The sequence below is a fragment of the Oryzias latipes genome, chromosome 18 (genome assembly GCF_002234675.1).
Source record: "Oryzias latipes chromosome 18, ASM223467v1".
Taxonomy (NCBI): Eukaryota; Metazoa; Chordata; class Actinopteri; order Beloniformes; family Adrianichthyidae; genus Oryzias; species Oryzias latipes.
The window spans coordinates 14,009,315-14,030,642 of NC_019876.2; the positions used below are offsets into that span (position 1 = coordinate 14,009,315).

General features: G+C 41.0%; 1 protein-coding gene across 1 annotated transcript; it reads left to right on the forward strand.

Moving 5' to 3' along the window:
- The first annotated feature begins 46 nt into the window (after positions 1 to 46).
- LOC101156124 (coronin-1B) lies at positions 47 to 15,496 on the forward strand. The gene is made up of 12 exons (XM_004079785.4): positions 47 to 232; positions 359 to 507; positions 3,682 to 3,887; positions 4,022 to 4,144; positions 4,475 to 4,604; positions 11,065 to 11,246; positions 11,342 to 11,461; positions 11,605 to 11,709; positions 12,613 to 12,758; positions 13,799 to 13,856; positions 13,952 to 14,284; positions 14,375 to 15,496. Exons 3-12 carry the CDS (start codon positions 3,684 to 3,686, stop codon positions 14,495 to 14,497), a joined length of 1,524 nt encoding a protein of 507 aa, XP_004079833.1. The 5' UTR covers positions 47 to 232; positions 359 to 507; positions 3,682 to 3,683; the 3' UTR covers positions 14,498 to 15,496.
- Positions 15,497 to 21,328: the final 5,832 nt, after the last annotated feature.

Consider the following 21,328-nt stretch of genomic DNA (forward strand, 5'->3'; position numbering starts at 1 on the left):
CTAAACGTGCGCGCGCGGGGTCGATATCCATCTTGTATCCAGTGTCTCTTGATGCATCCTGCCATCAACCGGAAGTGTCGGGGATTCCGCTCAATTTATCGTTCCCAAACGGGCATTTGTGCGTGGAGACTGGGCAAAAGGAATCCGCATCTCCTCGGTCTCCGCCGCCATCCGCGCTGTTCTGGTTCCCCGTCGCCGTGCTCTATACCCTGCGCGGGACATGCTCCATCAAGTAAGGCCTTTACCATCGCAGACATGCGTCTTTGCAATGAAATTGAAAGGGAAGGGTGTGTTTGGTTATAAAAAAAAACAAAATAAGTTTTTCAATCCCTGGTTGATGACTCTATTTTGTCTATAGGTCTGCGCAGTCGCCGCGAACGCCTGCCTGGACGCAGGAGAGGATTAGGTTACCGTTGCCCGCAAGGGGGATTATTTGATTGGCCTCCTGTCACAGTAGCGGCTTTTGGTGATCTTTTTATTTACAATCAAGAAAAAGAAAAAAAGCAGGTATGCAAAATGTAAAAAAAAACAAAATCCCACAAAAATGGTTCGCTGTTGTGCCCATTCTTTGTCGCTGCAGTTGTTTGCAGCCCTATGTGTGTTTTAGGTAGATAACAAAAGGAACCAGAGCAGAAATGCGGAAAGAATGTTGATAATCCTAAAGGCGCGAGGGCGTCTTTGTATAACATACTGTACTGGTGGGCTTTGAGCCTCTGCGCTCAAAATTATAATTATTTGCGCAATCTTTACGCACGTGAATGCTCCTGATAACTGGAGCATAATATATAGAGTTAGGTTACAGTACCCAACCCCCTCTCCTCTGTGTGTGTTTTGACTGCCACAGCATGTTTTGGTTTCAGGCAGATCGTGCCCTTTTGTCCATCCAGGCCTGACTGGACTTTTCAGGGACAGACTCTCCCTATGAGAGAATTTGCCTGCTGGTTCCACCAGCCTCTCTGGTTTAACTCACCTCTTGAATTTTCATAAAGCCACACTCAGGAGAAAAAACATTCCCTTTATTTTCATAAACTTTGTTGTTTGTGCCGTTTTTTTCTTCCTAAACCTAATTTTATTTTCGGGGGGGGGGGGGGGGGGGATATCAATAAACATTAGGATTATTTGCAGAATTGTGTTTATTTTTTTCCTTTAAATTACAGTATTTAAAATGATCACTTGTGCATTGGTTTGTACTGTTGTTCGTTGTTAGTGTGTTCGTCTCTGAAGAACTTTGCACAAAGAAAAGGTTCAAATTGCAGCTGGGACCTTTCTGTGTGGAGTTTGCATGTTCTCTATTGACTGTACATGAGAACTGGACTAAGTAACCCTTCCCCCCTGACGTTCCAAACAGGTAGTGCGCACTGGCTCCAAGACTTCTATAGAGAAACGAACAGATGTGATGTGTGTGTTCTTGCTAATCCTTTTTTTTTCCATGACATTATTTACAGTAATGCAAGTTATTCAAGATATAAACCAACCAGTCAGATTTTTCAATAATGTCAAGCTTTCAAAATATTGGATTGACAGATTCTCCCATGCACACTTTCAAGTGGAAGGGGTGCAGATTTCCTATTAGGTCACTCCTGATTGGCGGTAGTGGTTGCCATAAAAACGTAGTCTTAGATTAATTTGGACCAATCTTTCGTCTGGATCCAACATGTTGACGTCTGTAGAGCACACAAAATTTGGGCACTCTCTGGCTTCCTAGTCATTGGTGATGCTGAATTGTCCTCTAGACGTGTGTGCATGTGTGTGTGTGTGTGTGTGTGTGTGCGTCCGCGTGTGTGTGCCTGTGTGTGTGTATAGTAGTCTTCAATACACTAGTGAACTGTTCAGGGTGTACTTTGCCGTCACCTGACAGTACCTAGAACAGGCTCCAGCAACCCCTTGACCCTGAACCATTGACTGTGTATATTGGAACTGGTTTGGGTAAGTTGGAAAATGACTTACCGGTAATTTCGGCTCCAACCAAATTAAAACAATTCAGGCGCCTTTTTTTGCGATACAGACGTCACCATGTTGGAACCAGAAATCATCAGTAAGCAGTGATTGCTCTGAGGTAGTCTGAGCCATCATTTCTATGGCAACCACTCTCACCAATCAGGAGTGATCTTGTTGGAAGTTCACACCCCTACCACTCAAACTTTCAACACAAAGCCACATACTTTATTAAATAATCTTATTGGCCAGTTTCTAACTTGCAATACACAAAACACATCTTGAAAAAAACTAGAATAAACAAGAAAATGTTTTTAAAAAAAGGTAGCAGAGCAAGAATAATTGTTCTGGCAACTAGAATGACTGAGTATTAGCTATAGGATTGTTACGTTATATGGGGAGGAGTCACACAGTCCAGTTCTTAAATACAGTCAATGGCCTGAACAGGAACAAGTTGGTTCAGTAAATGGATGAATGGATTTTCAGTGTAGTGTAAATCAGTAACTGTAGGATGCAGTCAAGTGACCGTTTGGTGTTTTTGTGGGTGATTTGAAGCCAGTTGAATAGCTTCGCTGACATAAGCAACTTGACTTTTACAAAAATGTCAGGGATCAACATGTTGCTCAACGTTGTTTTGGAGTTAAAGATTTTGGTGGTCATCTGACTATCTGTATACCATGATTTTAAAGCAGTTGGGTTTAGTTTATTGATACAACACCAGCTTACAACAAAAAGTACTAATAACAGTTCATTCCAATATGGCCCATTTGCCTTTAATATATGTGTATTTTAACAATTAATAGTTAGGTAACCCTCAGTTTGTGGTGTAATCTCCTACTGCAGAATCAACATTTTATATTCAATATAAAATTTAATTATGTGTATATAATGGCAAGCAAAATGAATTCCTTGTATTTTAAGTTCCACATGAAAACATTATATAAATCTAGTCAAATGTTAACTGTTAAGAAAAAAAAAGAATATACAGTGGTTTAAAGGAAAAGTTGGAGCAAACCTGGCTTTTATGATGGTATTCATTTTACAGAAGCATGTCAGGGAAACACCTCATTCCTACATCCAATGACTTAAAAAAAGGTCACTATTCACAGACTTGATAAAATCTGGGCTTCTATTAAACCTGACCATCTTTACTTTAATACAACGGTTTTTGCTAATAACAATCAGGGCTAAATATCTTTTTTTAAAAGTAGATGTCTGGGAATGTGCATATGAGTACATATGAAAACATATGTTTTCATGTTTCTATCATACAAGCATTAAGTTCTCATGTGTTCTTTGAACAAAACTTGTACAAATCTACAGTTTGGGGCGGGAAAAGAACTACCAGAAGACATATTTTCTTCTGTTGAAACTGTTCTGCACAATGACCCCAAGCATTGTCCTGCTGCACAACCTATCCTCTTTTGAGCTTTTGTTGACGGTCTTAAATCTTTCTGCAAATATTTTTGATAAACTTTGGAATTCCAAAAAAATGTTGAAGAACTACAGTATTTTCAGTTGTAAAGTTGGTCCATTTTTACACTGGAGTTACAGGGACGGCTTTAGCTAGCGGTTAATTGGTTAACTGGCCCCAGCACCTGCTATTTTAGTTTTTAAACCTGCCTCAATCGGGAAGTCAAAGAGTAGTCATTCGGTTCAGCTGCTTTGTTTCCATTTGTGTGTATACATACCTTCTTGTTTTCACCTTTTAGGTTGAGTTTGCCACCTTTCTTCCTTTCCTTACAGGGATGTCTTTCCGAAGAGGTGTGGTCAGGCAGAGCAAGTTCCGCCATGTCTTTGCGCAGGCCTGGAAGTCCGAGCACTGCATTGATGACGTGAGGGTGTCCCGGGTGACGTGGGACGGCCCCCTTTGCGCCGTCAACCCCAAATTCATTGCGGTTATAATTGAAGCAGGAGGAGGAGGGACCTTCCTTGTAGTGCCAATTAACAAGGTTTGACCATCTCCACCCAGCTCAAAATAGGAAAAGCTTTGAGGAGCAATTCATCAAGTAGCTTCATGAACTTTTTCTGTCTTATCTAGTTCTTTGCCGATCAGATATTATGAAAATATTTTCTCATCCAACAGAGCGGCAGAGTTGACCAGTCCTGCCCTACGGTCTGTGGACATGCAGCACCAGTATTGGATATCCAGTGGTGTCCTCACGATGACAACATCATTGCAAGTGCCTCAGAGGACTGCACAGTCAAGGTAGGTTATCAGTCACAAGCTGAGGCTTGCCTTGCTTGGGTGTTGGTGGTTTGTGGCAACTAATCAGTTTTCTGTATCGCTTGCCGATAACAGTTATTCTGACCACAGCTACAAGTAAATAATGCATGGTATATATACCAGTACACAAAAGACACCCTGTTGAGCTAGACCACATATATTGTGAAGATACGTGTTACAACATGGAAGCCTTGGTTTCCACATATTAAGTACTTAAATCAGACCACTTTTGTGCAGAAATTTGTCTTTGAAGTTGCTTTTGGAGCACAGTAAGTGGATCTGAAATTTCTATCTGAATCTGTTCATGTGAAGGTGTGGCAGATCCCAGATGGCGGGCTGACAGTACCCATGACTGATGCCATTTTGACCCTGGAGGGACACAGTAAGAGAGTGGGAATCTTGGCTTGGCACCCAAGTGCCTACAACATTCTCTTAACTGCAGGTAAGAGCGGAAAGCAGACAATGATTGACAGTGTTAAAGTCCCACTTCAATTATCTTTTGATCTATTTTTCAAAGCGCTCCCAGTGGTCTTTTAATAATAATGATGCTGTATTTAGACAAAATCAAAGAAATCTGTGTCGTTTCTAGGATATAGTTTCTGCAGAGCAGCAGTAGTTCAGTAGAAATTTTCCTCTAAGTTGTGGGACTGTTGGCATGGAGTCAGTCCGCTTCCATTTCCCATTATCTATTTGTTTACACGCCCTCCCACTAGCTTACAGCCCTTCACAACCCCAACCTAACGTTACCGGTACAACAAAAATGGCGAGTAATATCGGAGCTATCCAGTTGTACACTTTTGAGCCAGACGCCACTTCAGACAAAGAAAACAAAGACGTACTTGGATCTATTTGTCTGCAAGTGGATATATCGGAATGGAGTGGAGCAGGGAGCTAGTGGCCTGTCGATTGTAGCGCCTACGTCACTGCTACAGGCTTTTTTCAAACTGCAATACTCAGAATTTTGAGCTTTTTTTAAACATATATGTCCTCCATCGTGAGAAAAATGCCACAAGAACATGTTAAAAATACCAAAAACACAATTTTTATTGGAGAGGGTCTTTAATGATGTTTTTCATGAAAATAATGCGCTAAATATGACTTTCGATAAAAGAAGTTATTGTAAAAGTAGATGTTTCTGTAGTATCTGTTATAGGCTAGGCCAGGGGTGTCAAACTCATTTTGCGTTCGGGGGCCGCATTCAACCCGTCTGATCTCAAGTGGGCCGGACGGTAACATAAAAACAAAATAACAGCTTTGTTTTTGTTTTTTTACTCGGTTGGAAAAAATGCCTCAACCAACATGGTGGCCTAATCACTTATTATCACACATTCATTCACAGAGGCCAATGGATCTCAAATAAAATGAATTTCTCTTAAAAGAAAAAGGTCTATTCAGTTTTGTACTGACTTAATATTTTACATCTGACACTGAAGCAATCCCGATAATAAACTCAAGAGGGGCTACGCAAAAAAAATGAAACACCCTGCCTAAAAAGAAAACTGTCCATTTTTCCTAGAAAGCTCAGCAATCCACTTCTTCTTGACACCATTTTGGTCATTATTGTGTCACTACTGATCATTCTTTTAGCAACAAAACAGCCTTGAGGCTCGCAGGGAAACAAACTGCATCTTACCCAGAAGCAGAGCTGTTAGGTTTCACCTTTGGCAAGCGCAAACATATGATGTTTCACCTGTTTTTTTTTTCTTTTTTTTTTTTTTTAACTTGTCCTGTCCAACAGCTGGGCAGTCAGATGAGAGCTGAGGGCCTCTTGGGTTGGACATATTTTACTTTAACAAGAGGGGTTATTAATCTTCAGACAAACCAAAGGTATGTCTGAATAAACCCCTTTTGTAATTGAGGCCAAACTTTATTAATTTCAAACATGTCTGAAAATCTTTGGTGTTGGACCGGACGGAAAAGGAAAGAGGGGAAGAAGAGAGAGGGACGTTAGAGAGAGGGGGGGTAGGGGGTGATAATAGGAGGGGAAGGGGGATAAGACCATGAAGCAGCATAAAGCAACAAGTTTACTGGTTGTTAATCATTATGGTAAGGTTTAAATGTAAAAAAAAAAAAAAAAAAAAAAAAGGGCGGAGCCTGTCCACACACACTCAAATGTTATAAACACACCTGTTAGTTGCAAAAATGTCCACCTGTCGACATGTACACAAAACAGATAGTGTTCACACGCATACTTATGCCTTAAAACCAACTAGTGTGAAATATTTCAGTCATTCAGTCTGTTGAGCTAACACCTGTGCTCAGGTGAGTGTTTATGTTCTTCTAAAATGGATGGTGGAACGTGAAAAGAAGGAGGGAGAGTGCCCAGCCATCCCCACCCCAAGACCCCCACCGCACCAGCAGCGGCAGCCGGAATCCCCCCAACGCCACACGGGAACAGGCAGGGAACAACCGCCGCCCGGGTGACCAAGCCCGCCACCCAGGCCAGGGCCAGCAGGGCCGCCGCAAGGCCCCCAGAGCCAGAGAGCAGGGAGGCACGGAGGGAAAGAGGGCGCCGCCCCAGCCCGACCAGGCTCGGCCACAGTTGGAAATTTGGCGGGGCCCAGCACTCAGGAGCAAGGACCAGAACCCACCCCCCAGGGACACGAACACCCCCGGCTCAGATGTAATGTGAACCCCCCCACCGCGCGGAGAGAGCACCGCCGGGCCCAGGAAGCCGGCACCCCGGGGACACAGCCGCCGTTGCAAAGGGGCCCGAACCCCCCAACAGGGAAGAGGCAGGGGACAGATGGTCCTAGGTCCCACCTTCCTTGCAAAATGTGTGTGCGTGTATGTGTGTTTGAGAGAGTGTGTTTCGATGGCCTCAGCGGAGACCCCGACCCGTCAACCCCCCCTGCCCCGTACCAATAGTGGCCCCCCCCTCCCCCAGAATGCCCCCCCACAGGACAGGGCCGACAAGACCCCCACCCCACCCCACCCCCAGACCCCGCAGCCGAAGCGGATGACACCCAGAGCGACCGGGGGCCCCAAGAGGGTTGTCCCGTCCCGCCCCAGAGCCAGGGAAGGGCCGATCCCAGCCCCAGGTGTAGACGGGAAGCCCATCCAGCGCCGCTGGGCCCCCCCACCCCGAGCAGCGCCCCCCGCCAACCCCCCCCAGCACAGGCAAAGGGACCACCCCCCCAAGCCAAGCCAGACCACCACCCCACCCCCCCACCACGCACCCCCACACCCAAGCCCAGAGGACCACGCAGCGCCCCAGGCCGCCCCACCCAGGCGCCGGACCCGACCCCCCGACCAACGGAGCCCCCACCACCCCCGGCCAGGCACCGGAGGCCCCGACCCCCACCCCGGCCCACGGCAGAAGGGCAAGGAGCAGCGACGACCATGCCCCCCCCACCCCCTAAGTCACGGAGTTAGCTATGGGAGACCAGAGAGACCGAATTCTTTCAAAGTTACTTGAACTTTGGGCTGACATTTTTTCCAAGCTGATATGATAAAGCAGCAGATTTCTGTGTTGACTTATATTTATATTTTTTTGTTTTTCCAATTTATTAAAATAGTTTTTTTAGCAATGCAAAGAGTTATGAAAATGATAGAGCCTAATCCTCCTTCTACATCGATGGCACTCATGTCACCAAGCACACAAAGTGCCGGTGAAGCTGTGATTGAAACCTTAAGCCAGACTGATAGATCGGCACATACCTGCTGCCAGAGAGCCTGGACAGGCGTGCAGAACCATAGTGCATGCATGTAATTGTCGGGTAGATTACTGTCACAGTGCTGACAAATGTCTGAGTTACTGAGACCCATCTTGAACATCCTCTGTCCAGTGTAGTAAATTCTGTGAAGAGTTTTGAAATGGATTAGCTGCAGATTTGGACTTTTTGTCATTTTAAAGGTGTTTAGACAAAGTTCTGACCAAAAACTTTCATCTGTGCTGATGCTCAAATCCGCATCCCATTTTGTTGTCGGAAGTGAAATATTGTTATCTAAATTACATAAAAGTTTGTATATTTTGGAGAGAGTTTTATTCATTGAGAAATTGATCAGAGTGGTAACTACATCTGGTAGCTTTAAATCGTTGTCTCTGTATTTAAACTTTTTAGTAATAATTGATTTAAGTTGCTGATATTCCAAGAAGTTATATATTCCATGTTTGTCTTGAAGTTCCTGGGGAGTTATGAATCTTCTATCAATAATTATGTGCTCTAGTTGTTTTATGCCCCCTGCTTGCCAAGCTGGGAAGTGGATAATTTTTTTGTTTATGAGGATGTCTGGGTTGTTCCAGATGGGTGTCATTTTGCACGGTTGAATTGATGATTTTGATATTTTGAGAAATTCCCACCAAGCTGTTAAAGTGGCATTTATATTAATACTTTGGAAACAATCCTGTTTTTTAACTATTTGACTAATAAATGGAAGATCTGACAGGTTGATCTTTCCACATAACGCCTGTTCCAAGTCTAACCATGAGTTGGTTTCTGGATTATTTTTTAACCATTTTAAGATGTATTGTAATCTATTTGCAAGAAAGTAATTGTGGAAGTTAGGTAATTCTAATCCTCCACAGCTTTTTGCAGATTTTAAAGTTTTTAGACTAATTCTTGCAGGTTTATTGTTCCATAGAAAGCTTGATATGGATGAGTCTAATGTTTTGAACCATTTTAATGGCGGTTGTGTGGGAATCATTGAGAAGAGATAATTAACTTTGGGTAAGACTTTCATTTTAACCGTGGCTACCTTGCCCATAAGGGACAAAGGCAGGTTGGTCCAGCGTGTTAGATCGTCCTGTATGTTTTTCAGTAATGGGGTGTAGTTTAGCTGCACCAGTTCTGATATTTTGGGGGAAAAATAAATACCTAGATATTTTATATTGCCTGATTTATTGCCTGTTTTGCTTTTCCTTTGGTCCCCCTAGTGGCAGAATTGTGCATTTCGGTTATTTCTTTAAAAAATCATAACTCGCCACAGGAATCGACTAGAAACGTGCTTTCCTTTTTAAACATGCTTATGATTTTTGCTCTCCATGTGTGGGCTGGACTAAACTACCTGGCGGGCCAGATACGGCCCACGGGCCGTATGTTTGACACCCCTGGGCTAGGCAATAACCTATCCCCTACCTACCGTTTCGGAATTTAACACAAACCAAGAAGTGATGCAGTTCCTCTAGTGACCACAGGAAGCTGGAGGAGCCTTTTCACATTGACTCTGATGTTAAAATGTCAAAATTAAACCTCTATAGACTCTGTGGTTAAAAAGTTTTTGGATGGTAATTTTTTTTAATGTTTTTTTATTTTTATTCATAACTCTCCATGAGGGATTATTTTTCATCAGGTGTTTTAATTTTTTAGATCTTTAATTTAAGCAAATTTAGGGTTGTTGTTTTTGGCAGTTGGGTGGACCCAAAATAGAGTTTCAGACTTTACCCTGTTCCACTTAATGACTGTTTTGTTATGTTGTTGCCATGGATGGAATAAACTGTGGTCAATGTTTCTCACTTTGGGTTTCCTTTTTTCGTGCAGAATCCAATGAGTATAGATTGTCAAGCCAGTGTGTGGAGGTCTAGACATTTACCCAAAACGGTGACATGAATTTGCATCTGTATGCAAAAGAAGTTAAAAGTTGAGAAACAAATCTCGCCTGACTACAATGTTGTTTAGTATGTCACAGACGTGCCAGCCAGTTTGAAAATAGAGTGTGATTGCTCTGAAAAATGGCTACAGCTCTTCAAGTCATTAATGGTAAATGCCTTATAGCACTTTGCTACCTTCCTCTGCCTCAGACTGACACCAGGACCACCAAGACCAATGTGCCCAAAGACACTTTGAAAAGTGGGTGGTCATGGTGGGAAACCTGCAATATTCTGCTGAAGGCAGAACCACTCTTCCTTTACACCACCTCCACCACACAATGTGTGAATTATAATGTTTTCGTCTTGTTCATTACTACTAAAATGAGTGTGCTAGTCATTTTTCAAAGGGGCATTGCTTTAGAGACTCCCCAAACAATCCTAATCTCAAATAGGCATCAAATAAACATACCGGTAGTTGCAATTATTTCCTTATCAGTTGAAATTTGATTGTCTTGTTTGTTTTGCAAAAATTGCATGCAGTTCATAATTAAGCCATTGTATCAGCAGATAGAGTAAGAGCTTTTGGAGACGTTTTATTAGACAGGAGCCACACAGTGTTTCCAACAAAGAGGTATAATGGAGTATATGTGACAAATCCAAACTACATAGTCATTATAACAAGAAGTAAAAGCAGTTCTTTGTTTCTCTGAAAACTCTTGTGGCAAAAGAATGTCATAAGCTGCTTTTATTAAGTCCAAAGTCTTCTTGTGTATTCTGGGATCCTGATGAGTGCAAGGGAGCAGATTCCTATCACATGACCTCCGGCTAGTGTTTGTATACCTAGATCACATCAATCAAATGGCGCAAAAACGGCAACCTTAAAAGTTGATTTAAAAATAACTCAAAATGTTATTTTCAAAATGTTTGGAAATGTTCTTGATGACCCATAGACCTACTAAAATGTCAAATAAGAATCAGACAGTTTGGATTATCATCTCTATTGCATTATTAGGAACCTTTATTATTGTTTTGTCTTGATCTGTTGCTGAAAAAAAGCTATTTCTGAGCTTTGGTTGATGGACATCAAAAATACTTTTAGTTTTCAGAAGCCTGTTGTCACAGAATGGTTCGAAATTCTGTTTGGTCCCTAGATTAAAATAGAATTTGGGATTTTTATCATATAAATAAATTGATTTAGACTTCCGCATACTCTTTAGTTATGAAGAACTACATGCTTATCCTTTCATGAGCAATCTTGAGAGGAAACACCTTGATTGTATGTCTGCTGAAAATGGTTTGTACTCTATTCCAAAGACATTCCATAGCGTAGTCTTTTGTTGACTTTGTCGGACTGTTTTCTGCTGCTTTGTAGGCTGTGACAACATCATTTGTGTGTGGAACGTGGGCACAGGAGAGCTGGTGTACCAGCTCACCGAGTCCCACCCAGACCTGATCTACAGTGTGAGCTGGAACAAGGACGGCAGTGCCGTCTGCACTGTGTGCAAAGACAAGGCTCTGCGCATCATTGACCCGCGAAGAGGCACCGTCCTTAAGGTCATACCTCTGCTGTAAACGGCTTTTGTCAACAGCACGGAGTAGATACTCATGTTTTGGTTTGGTTTGTCACATACATATGGTCATTCTGCTAGGTGCGAGAGAAGGTCCACGAGGGTACGAGGCCCATGAGGGCCGTATTTCTGGCCGATGGAAAAATCCTGACGACAGGTTTCAGTCGCATGAGTGAAAGGCAGTTCGCTCTGTGGGATACCGTGAGTATGAATTACTCAAAATAAAGTTTACTGCATTTTAAGTTGTCCCTAAACTCTACTCCAAACTATTTAGCATTTAAACAGAATGCATTTGAATATTAGAACTAGAACAAAAATGTAAGCAATGCTTTGTGTCTTAACAGAAAGACTTGTCGGAGCCAGTTGTCGTACAGGAAATGGACACAAGTAACGGAGTTCTTTTACCCTTTTACGACCCGGACACAAACATGGTCTACCTGTGTGGAAAGGTGAAGCCTTAAAAGTATTCTGCTAACCCAAGTTACAGCTTTTTTAACCCTCTGGCACTGGAGATGTCATTGGCGACACCAAAATAGCACACAGTCTTTGACGTATCCCAACTCTTCGACATTTACGCGATCAGCCTGAATCAACTACTTCTGATGCAGAGATAAGCTGTTTGCATATTGGCTTTGAACAGATATGCAACAGTTTATGTCCATACGCAACACTTACGGTATATCTAATACTTTATTAACGCAAAGTGTTGCATAAAGTCTCTTTTCTCCAAGACAGAATCAGTGGATTTACATCGATTGTGTAAGCACTTCAATACTGTAAACAGTTGCATATCAGTACAAGGCTGCTTTTCTCGGTTTCAGAATTCACTGGAATTACCGGTATGTTAATTGCGTAAACAGTTAAAGAGTTAGGGTAGTCGAAATGATGTCAACGCTGGAGCTAAAGCTTCGATGTTAAAAGAATATAAAAGTTGTATATAGATGTAGAATCTCAGACATTAGGAACAAAAGCAGTAACTTTCCTTTATACTATATTTTGGTAAAACTTTTTCCAGAGACTAATGTTTTTTTAATCAGTTTAAAAAAAAAGACGATAGGACCTTAGAGCCAAACGCTGTATTTTTCAGCAAGATAGCAACAAAAAACCTTAATGGTCTTTACCCACCTTCCCAACATCGACACATTGGCATTTCTTAAAAATTACAGCAGCATTATGGCGTAAACAAGCCAACTTTTTAACTTTATTTCAGATTGCCAGCCTCTGTGGATGTGTATTTTACTAGAGATAAGAGCTTTTTTTTTTGTTTTTTTTGATACCACAAAGTACTGAAGTTGGACTCCCTAGGGTTTTGTTATTTTCATCTTATCACTGGCTGAACGGTTGTCTTTCAGGGAGATTGCACCATCCGCTATTTTGAAGTGACAGATGAGCCCCCCTACGTGCACTTCCTCAGTTTATATAGCAGTAAAGAGCCTCAAAGAGGTGCGGGTTTCCTTTGTAAAAGAGGCGTGGAAGTCAACAAATGTGAAATAGCAAGGTAAGTACTGTGAACTCTCTATTAAAGCTTGAGCTAACAAGGATTGTCCAGTGGATTTGGTGGACGGGGAAAGCCAGAAAGTTTGAACATATTTCGTTTGATTTCACATTTTCTCTTTTGAGAGCAGATCAAACCACTATGACACACAGAAACAACAGTTTGTTAAACTTGCCTGCCCATAGTCCTTCGATGCACTTCTCTAACGGGGTAAACAGGCACCTCAATCTTCTCAGTGTTTCATGTCAGATGTAAACAGACATCTTTTTTTTATTGATTTCATGTTTCTTTTGATTTGTGCAAATCTAAATTGGTGCATTTTTATCTGGGAACTTTGTTTCACTTACCTTCTTTGCTTTGTTGAATAGTCTCTTTATTTTCACACTGTAATGAACCAGACCATGGTTCATCTGCAAGCAAATTCAGGCGAGTTTTCTGACAGACTCATTTTAGCTTGTTTGGTCCAAACCACTTTCACTGCTGCTTCTACAAAGCAGACCATCTGATGGAACAGACTGGTATGAACCAGAAATATATAAATACTCCCTTCATTTTCATGAAATTGTATTTGTTTTTAAGGACACCAGTTGTATATCTTGATTGGTTTATTGTATTTACAGGACTATAAGGTGTACTTCGAAGCCTTGTTTTTTTTCGTTCTTTTTTTCTTCTTTAAAGAACGACATTGTGCCCGCCTTATATATGGATCAATTCTGGTTGTGCTTACTGATCACAAAGCCATTTTGAGAGGTAAATGGCGCTCTGTTTGGTTGGTTGTTACAAACAAGTTCTAGAGCTACTGTGAACGCAGTTAATTAAACCTGACTGACTGATGGACTTATCTCTGACTCTTATGTCTCACTGCATGCACCTTATAGTTTGGTGCGCCTTATATATGACAAAATCCAAACCCGACCATTCATTGACGGTGTTCCTTTTACTCGGGTGCGTCCTAATTGTGAAAAATACAGTAATATAAAACTCTCAAAGGGATCAAGAATAACATAGAATTATTATTTTTTTTAATTTCTTTTAATCTTTAGGTTCTATAAACTACACGAAAGAAAGGTGGAACCTATTTCTATGACTGTACCACGCAAAGTAAGTTGCATACAGTGTAATTTGTAGACATACATGTTAAAAATTAAACCGGATAGTTTAGTGATTTTGGCCTTCTCTCTGTTTTGCTTTCTCAGTCAGATCTATTTCAGGTAGACCTTTACCCAGACACAGCGGGCTTGGAGCCAGCCCTGCTGGCTGATGAATGGATTGCTGGACAGGACGCACCACCGCTGCTGGTGTCTCTGAGCGGTGGCTACACAGCCCCGCCATCCAAACAAAGAGACACCCTCAGAGGCAAGCCCAAACGTGATTCTCAGGACTTGGGGAGCCCCCTAACCTCAGCAGGGAACACAGCAGCACACACATCTACACCTACGTCCGCCGCCAGGGAGATGGACGAGGAAGCAGCACCACAGCAAGTGACCCCAAAGGAGACGGACGGAAACGCAGACAGACCGAGAAGAGAGGTGTGATAGTCCTTCACAAACTTTCCATTTTTTTTTTTTTTTGCCCTTGCTCAGAAATGTTATCTAAGACCTTAATTTCTCCCTTTTCAGGATGAAATGCTCACAGAGTTGTTGGCAGAAATGAAGGCTTTACGGGCTGTTGTCCTGGCTCAGAACCAGAGGATCGAGTTGCTGGAGAGGCAGCTCGCCCGGATTGAAGACGGAGATGTATGAGGTGGCGGGACTTTCACAATATTTTGCAAACAACATCTTATTTTTCAACTAACCTCTAGACCGTAGCCTTAGAGTCAAGATTACCTTAACCTGTGCAGGTGGAATGGAGCCACGGACGTTGGTTAGTGGACAAATGGCTCTTAAGCAGGTCAACGTTTTTGTAGCTTAAAAATGGCTGCATTGAGAGCAGCAAGTCAAATCTAAAGCAGGTTAAACTTATTGGCGGGGAAACATTGCAACATTTTCTATGAGTCTTTGCAAAAATCATGCTGAAGTGAATGCAAAAGGAGAAAATCTCACAGTCACTTCTAATCTTTTAGGGCTATATAATCAGGTAGTTGGAGCTGCTAAACTGTTGTAATGACACTAATCATGTGACTTGTGGTGTTTTACCTTTCTTTTTATTCTTCACAATGTTCAGGGTGTTGAATCTGTTGTCGCACAAAGGATTAGAACTGTGATCGGAATGTAGCTGAATACCTTTGTGTATTTAACTTGTGTGTGTTGGTGGAAGGTGAAGTTACACCTTTGTCTTTTACTTTTTTTCCCCCAAGCTTTTACAAAGAATTTCATTTCCTTTATTTCACCATAAAAACCAGTATTATAAAAAACAAACAAAAAAATTCTTAGTGAAATCATAGCATGTGCCACATGCTATGAAAATGTCATGGTGTTGCAGAGCCTAAAATAACTGGATTTATTCAAAGTTAGTGTCTTCTGTTGTGTGAAAGAGGAAGTTGCAGTGAGGAGTTGGTTTTATTGTTTATTTTGTTTTAATTCATGTTGGAGAGCACTTATATTTGTTTTTTAATTTTATATTTTGGTCTATACTTTACATTTCATAGCATTAACAAGTAACTCATGTCCCTGTGGATTTTAGCAAAATGGTACGTTCCAATTGTCTGTGTGTGTGTATATGCGCTGACTTCTTGACACTAACGAAAAATCTGTAGCAGGACTGCATTGTGATGACCTAATAAATAATATTCTCAAACTTTGCATGGAGTGGACTTTTTTAACCTTGCTTTGGGTAGAAATTCAATAAAAATGCACATAAAAGGAGCCAAACAAAATGAAAAGTAATTGCCCTTTTCTAGAAAGCAGTTCTGACTTTTTTCTTTTTTTTTGTACCAAAGAAGCAGCGCAGCAAAGAATAAGCTGTTGTGTGGGAAAGATGAAAGCTAAAGCCATTCGGCTGTGCAAAGCACTGCAGAGCAGCCCACAAGTTCCCCTCTGTGCAGCTGTGGGGGGAAAAGGTGACGTGCACGACCAAGAAATTACTGTAATGTTGCACCAACGTCAGATAAAAACAACGCCTGGATCTCATAAGCAGTTCTAGCCAACATGCTTCATAGGACATTTAATTAAATGTACCAAAACTTTTTTTCAAATTCAGCAATAAAGTTTTTTAACCCCTTCATGCCGTGTTTTGCTAATTTGCAACGTACCACATAATCCAGGACACTTAATCACTTAGACTGGCAAATACATTTTTAAAGGGCCTAAATCAGGCTATTCTTAAGCCTTTCAAAGTAAACTACACTATATTTCCAAAAGTATTAGCTCACCTGCCTCAACTCACATATGAATTGAAGTGCCATTCCAGTCCTAACCACAATAGAGTTCAAAATGATATTGGTCCGCCTTTTGCAGCTATTACAGCTTCCACTCTTTTGAGAAGTCTGTCCACACGGTCAAGGAGAGTTTACAGGAATTTTGGACCATTCTTCCAAAAATAGATTGGTGAGGTCACACACTGATGTTAGTCAAGAAGGCCTGGCTCTCAGTCACTTCTCTAATTCATCCCAAAGGTCTTCTATTAGGTTCGGATCCTTGCTTTGTGCATTGGTGCACAGTCATGTTAGAAGAGGAAGGGGCACACTCCAAACTGTTCCCACAATGTGGGAGCATGGAATTGTTCAAAATGTTTTGGTATCCTGAAGCATTCAGAATTCCTGTACCGGAAACTAAGGGGCCAAGCCCAAGTCCTGAAAAACAACCCCACACTGTAATTCCTCCTTTCACAATGCAGTCCGAAATGTACCGTTCTCCTGGCAACTTCCAAACCCAGATTCGTCCATCAGATTGCCAGATGGAAAAGCGTGATTCACCACTCTGGAGGACGGGTCTCCACTGCTCTAGAGTCCAGTGGCGGCGTCCTTTACGGCGTGCTGCATCCGACGCTTGGCATTGCATTTGGTGATGTGTGGCTTGGATGCAGCTGCCCGGCCATGGAAACCCACTCCATGAAGCTCACTGCGTGCTGTACTTGATCTAATCTGAAGGTCACATAAAGTTTGGAGCTATGAAGCCACTGACTATGCAAATGCACATAATAAAACGTGCCATCCACCCCTCCTAAAGCTATCTGAACACCCACACAACACTTATTGTTTAGATGTATAAATCTCATTACTTCTTAAATGATTGGATGAACATTTTTGTGAGCCATTTTCAAGCGTGTTTTCCCTCAACGATTCCCCAATTTTGTGTGTTGAAGGCCATTCCAAATGATCTTCTGAGTAATGCCTGGCCCCAGCCCCTCTCCTCTGCACCTCTCTGTTCTTCTCCCTCTTCATCATCAGCCGATCGTCTCTCTTTCTCTCTATCATCATCATCATCATCATCATCATCTGAACCTCTCTCCTCGTTCTTCTCTGTTGGGACTGACATATTTTGTATGTCTGCACTTGATTTCCCAAAATAAGTAAACAGGTGGTCTGCAGCAGTTTAAACTAGAATGAGCATTTAGGTTTTTGTGACTTTAATAGCTTAATTATTCCTACCTGAAGTCATCTCTGCTCTCTTTGATATCAGATGCATCACCAACCTGTCTGTCTGCTTCACCTCTTGCCTGTGTTCTCTTCCACTAAATAATATGGCCAAGCAACAATTATTTCATGTTTTAAATAAATTAAACATCTTGCTAATGCAGTTTTTTTTTAAATTAAGAATCCTATTTGAAAATGACTGACTTGGTATTGGTGAATGTTTTGTTTATTTTCTCTCTTTTTTTTTTAATGTGTGTTTTTTTTAATATTCGAAATAAACTTGTTTCCATTCCGTTCCATTCCATTCCGTATTAACTGGCTTTGCCCTGAATGTCCACCATCAGATCAGCCTGTTTCTTTCCTCCTTCTGTCCTGATTCTTTTTCTCTCTTCTCGTCTTTCTCTCCATCCTCACAGCTGTTTGATATAAACTTTGTGTTGGGAAGATTTTCAATGAATACAGAAACTAAACTGTAGGTAAAAATAGAAACATTTTTAATTTTAAATTATATTTGTGTTGGATATCAGTTAATGGTGTAATAGAATAGAATAGATTTATTTACTGTTGTTAAACATCTCCAAATCTTCAACTAAAATCCAAAGTGTCGTTCAGCCAATTTAATATTAAAAGCAAAGGGCTTTAAACTAAATAGTCAAATAAATAAAAAATGTATCCAAACTTTTAACAGTATAAAAAGAAACTAAAACACCAATCTAACCCACCATCACACACACTTCTTCACATACTCCTGCCCATAGGAGCAGCTTTTATCATCACTTAATGCTGTTTCAGTCATAGCATAAAAACCTTTTCAGTCTTTTGGTACATCTAGTTAAATAAATTATTTAAAGCAAAATCAGAACAAACAAGCTCCTTTTTTTCTCTTTATGATTATTGATACTGTAGATCCTGCTCCGTACAGCTGCAAGACACTTTTGTGGCCATTTTACTATAGTAGCTTTAACCTGAATGCTTCCAAGCCTGTTTTTAACACTGCTAACATACCTGCTGTCTCTCAACCATGTAGAGAAACTTTTCTTCATTCACACCACTTCTTTGTCCCTTATGCGTTTTCTGTTTTGATCCCCCGATTGTTTTTTTCTTTTGCCTTTCTATTTAATCCTGTCATCAGATGATCACACAATTCAAATAAAAACAATCACCAGGGCGCCCTCGCGCGCGTCACGTGCTGGATTGCGCTCTCTGTACAAAACCCGAGTGAGGGAGGAGCGGCTGCGGCGGGGGCACCCAATCATTTACGATGTGCTTCTGTTACTGATCATATCATGTAAAATGTAAATCACAAACAGCTGTGAAATTAAAAATAATGACTAAAAATAATTTTTACCACTTTGGTTTGGCGCCCCCTTTGGCCGATGCCTGCAACAACCGTTCGGGGTCCTTCGACTAGTGCTGACATTACATTATTTGATTGGCTGTCCGTTGGTCCAATGACGTGTCAGATAGTGTTTGGTCTGGACAAATTTCGATACTTCCATAGAAGAAGATATTATGCGGTCCATTGTAAACAAACAGAGCTCCGACATAGAGCAAGATCATCTTTGAAACAAGCTTTTATTATGATTATTATTATTAAGTGCATTGCAGCCGAACGGGCTGCGGTCCGAACCCCTTCTCTGGACCACACACTGTAACAAAGCACCTTCCCTGCCTGCAAACACGAAGCTACGAGGCTCCAGCTGCTCTGCTCAGAGACACGGTTCTCTGTGTGGAGCAGCAGGTTCATTCTAACAGCCACAGAACTTTTTAAAAAGTGGGTTGTGGCTAAATCTCTCTATGAACATTACAAACCGACCCCGGTTTGTAATGTTATTGCAGGCCAAATGGTTACGGTACCTACACCGGCGCCCCTATGCGACACATAATATGCTGCATACCCACTTTTTGCGCAACTGCTTATGGGTGCCGCGTGTCTGTTTTGCCCACGAAAACAAAAAACATCAGAAGTTTTACAAAGACGGATGTGCATATTGCGCATATAAAAGCAAAGTGTTTTTGCCTATCACTGCTAGCTCCATGGAAAAAGTGTGTGTTAGCCTGAGGGTGGTGCTGGCAGTGCAGACTCCTCCTGGAAGGGGCTGTTCTCACTTATCTATGTTACAGTAATGTGAGAATCCGCTCCTTTTTCGTGGATTGGGAGGAGCTGGTCCTCAGAACGCAGGTTTTTAGAGGAATACTTGGAAATGCATGAACGGATCAAAATACCACTTTGGGGTTGTTTTTTGTGGGATATTAACATTAAAATACACTTAAAAGCTCAAAAAGTTAATTTTGCATGATATAGACCCTTTAACACAGCTGAAAATGAATTCAAGGATTAAGGGGTTAAATGTTTGTTTGTCTGACATCTCCACTACAGCTCAGCTAAAAAAAAGATAAATCTTAACTTTTAAATGAATTTTTCTTGGTGATCTTTCAGTTAAATGTGAACTGAAAGTACAGACTGTCGGCTTGGATCATGAAGCGCAAACAGGATGCACTTGTCAAGTTTCAGTCTCAGAAGCTGCAAAGCTTTTCAACTTTACCTGCACACTTTTTTATTTATGGCGGCAAAGCTGGATCTAAAACATGACATTCACCTTCAGAATCTAAAATGTACTAAATGCTTTAAATGATCAACTCATTTGCAAGATGCTGTTTAAAAGTCAACTTGTTGATTTGTTTTTAGGGAAGAAAGATGACCTGCATTTAATCAGATGAAGATTCATTAGGAAAAAATGGTGGATTCTGTACAATTTTAGCATAAAAATGCATCTGGGTTTGCTAAAACTGAGGAACCTCTATCTTGGAGGGGTAAGAAAAGGCCTTCCTCTTTTTGTATTTAATCTGCTCTCCTACCCCCCTCAGCCTCCTCCTACTTCAGCATTTCAGCAGGTTTTTGGGTACCGCATGTCAAACCTCACCGCCATTCTCTTCTTCCTCCTCGTACACGTTTGTTCAAACAAACCTCACTCTTCTGCACATACTTTGGTAAGTTTATTCCAATGATTTAACTGGATATTTACTTTTTTCCATTATAAAATTTAATCTGCTTATCTGCACGGTAATAGAATCTTCATGTAAAATGCCGTAAAAAGGTTTCCTGCAAGGCTTTTATTTACACGAATGCCTTTTTTTTTACAGCTTTGCGCTAGATTGGCTTTGCACTAGATTTGTTTGCTTGTATTTTTGTTTTTATTTTATAAATTTGCAGGTTCTGTATTAAAATAACAGTGTGGCGTGCCTTCAAAAATTGCGGTCTTGATGAATTATCACTTTTGACAGGAAACCAGCAATGCTGTGAGCAGCCTGCTCAGCTTCCTGTTGTGCAGACAAATTCTCATCGTATGCTGCAAGGCCTTAAAAATATATAGTGTAGAATTTAATTATTAGCATCCAGAGGACCATTTTGCAATAAAAATGTGTATCAATTCATTATCAATTACTCAGCAGTTTTATAAACCAAGCATACTGCTTGTCATTTTGTTTTTTATCTAGCTTGAAATGACAGATTGGAGTGTTAATGTATACGTCAAATGTAAATTTAACTCTGACTTTATGCTTTTATTTGTAGGTCTTACATGTAAATACACCAATGGATTCTTGGCTGGCAAGGATGCTTTGGTGAAAAGTTTGGGATTTTGAGACAACCAATTTTAATCTTGTAGATTTTCTCCATCAATACTTTTCCATGAAAGGTACAATATATTTTTTTACCCCCTTAAGAGCATTATATTTATATATATATTTTATATTTATACACACACACACATTTTAGGTAACAGATAAACAAACGCACTGACCCATGATGAACAGAATTCTTTTATTTTTGCTATAAAAAGTTGGCTTGCTTCCTCAGCCTGTTCAACAGATCCCTAGAAGGCAAAACTGAAACCTAGTTAACTTTTTTTTGCACTGGTTTTATTAACTCTCCTCAGAAGCTAAACATAGAACCCGGCCATTAGCTTTGGGCCTAAAACAGTGCCTGTCAACAGCTGCAGGTTTAATCTTTTTTTTGTGTCCTGAGTGAAACTGCAGTTAATACCAGATCATTTTATGT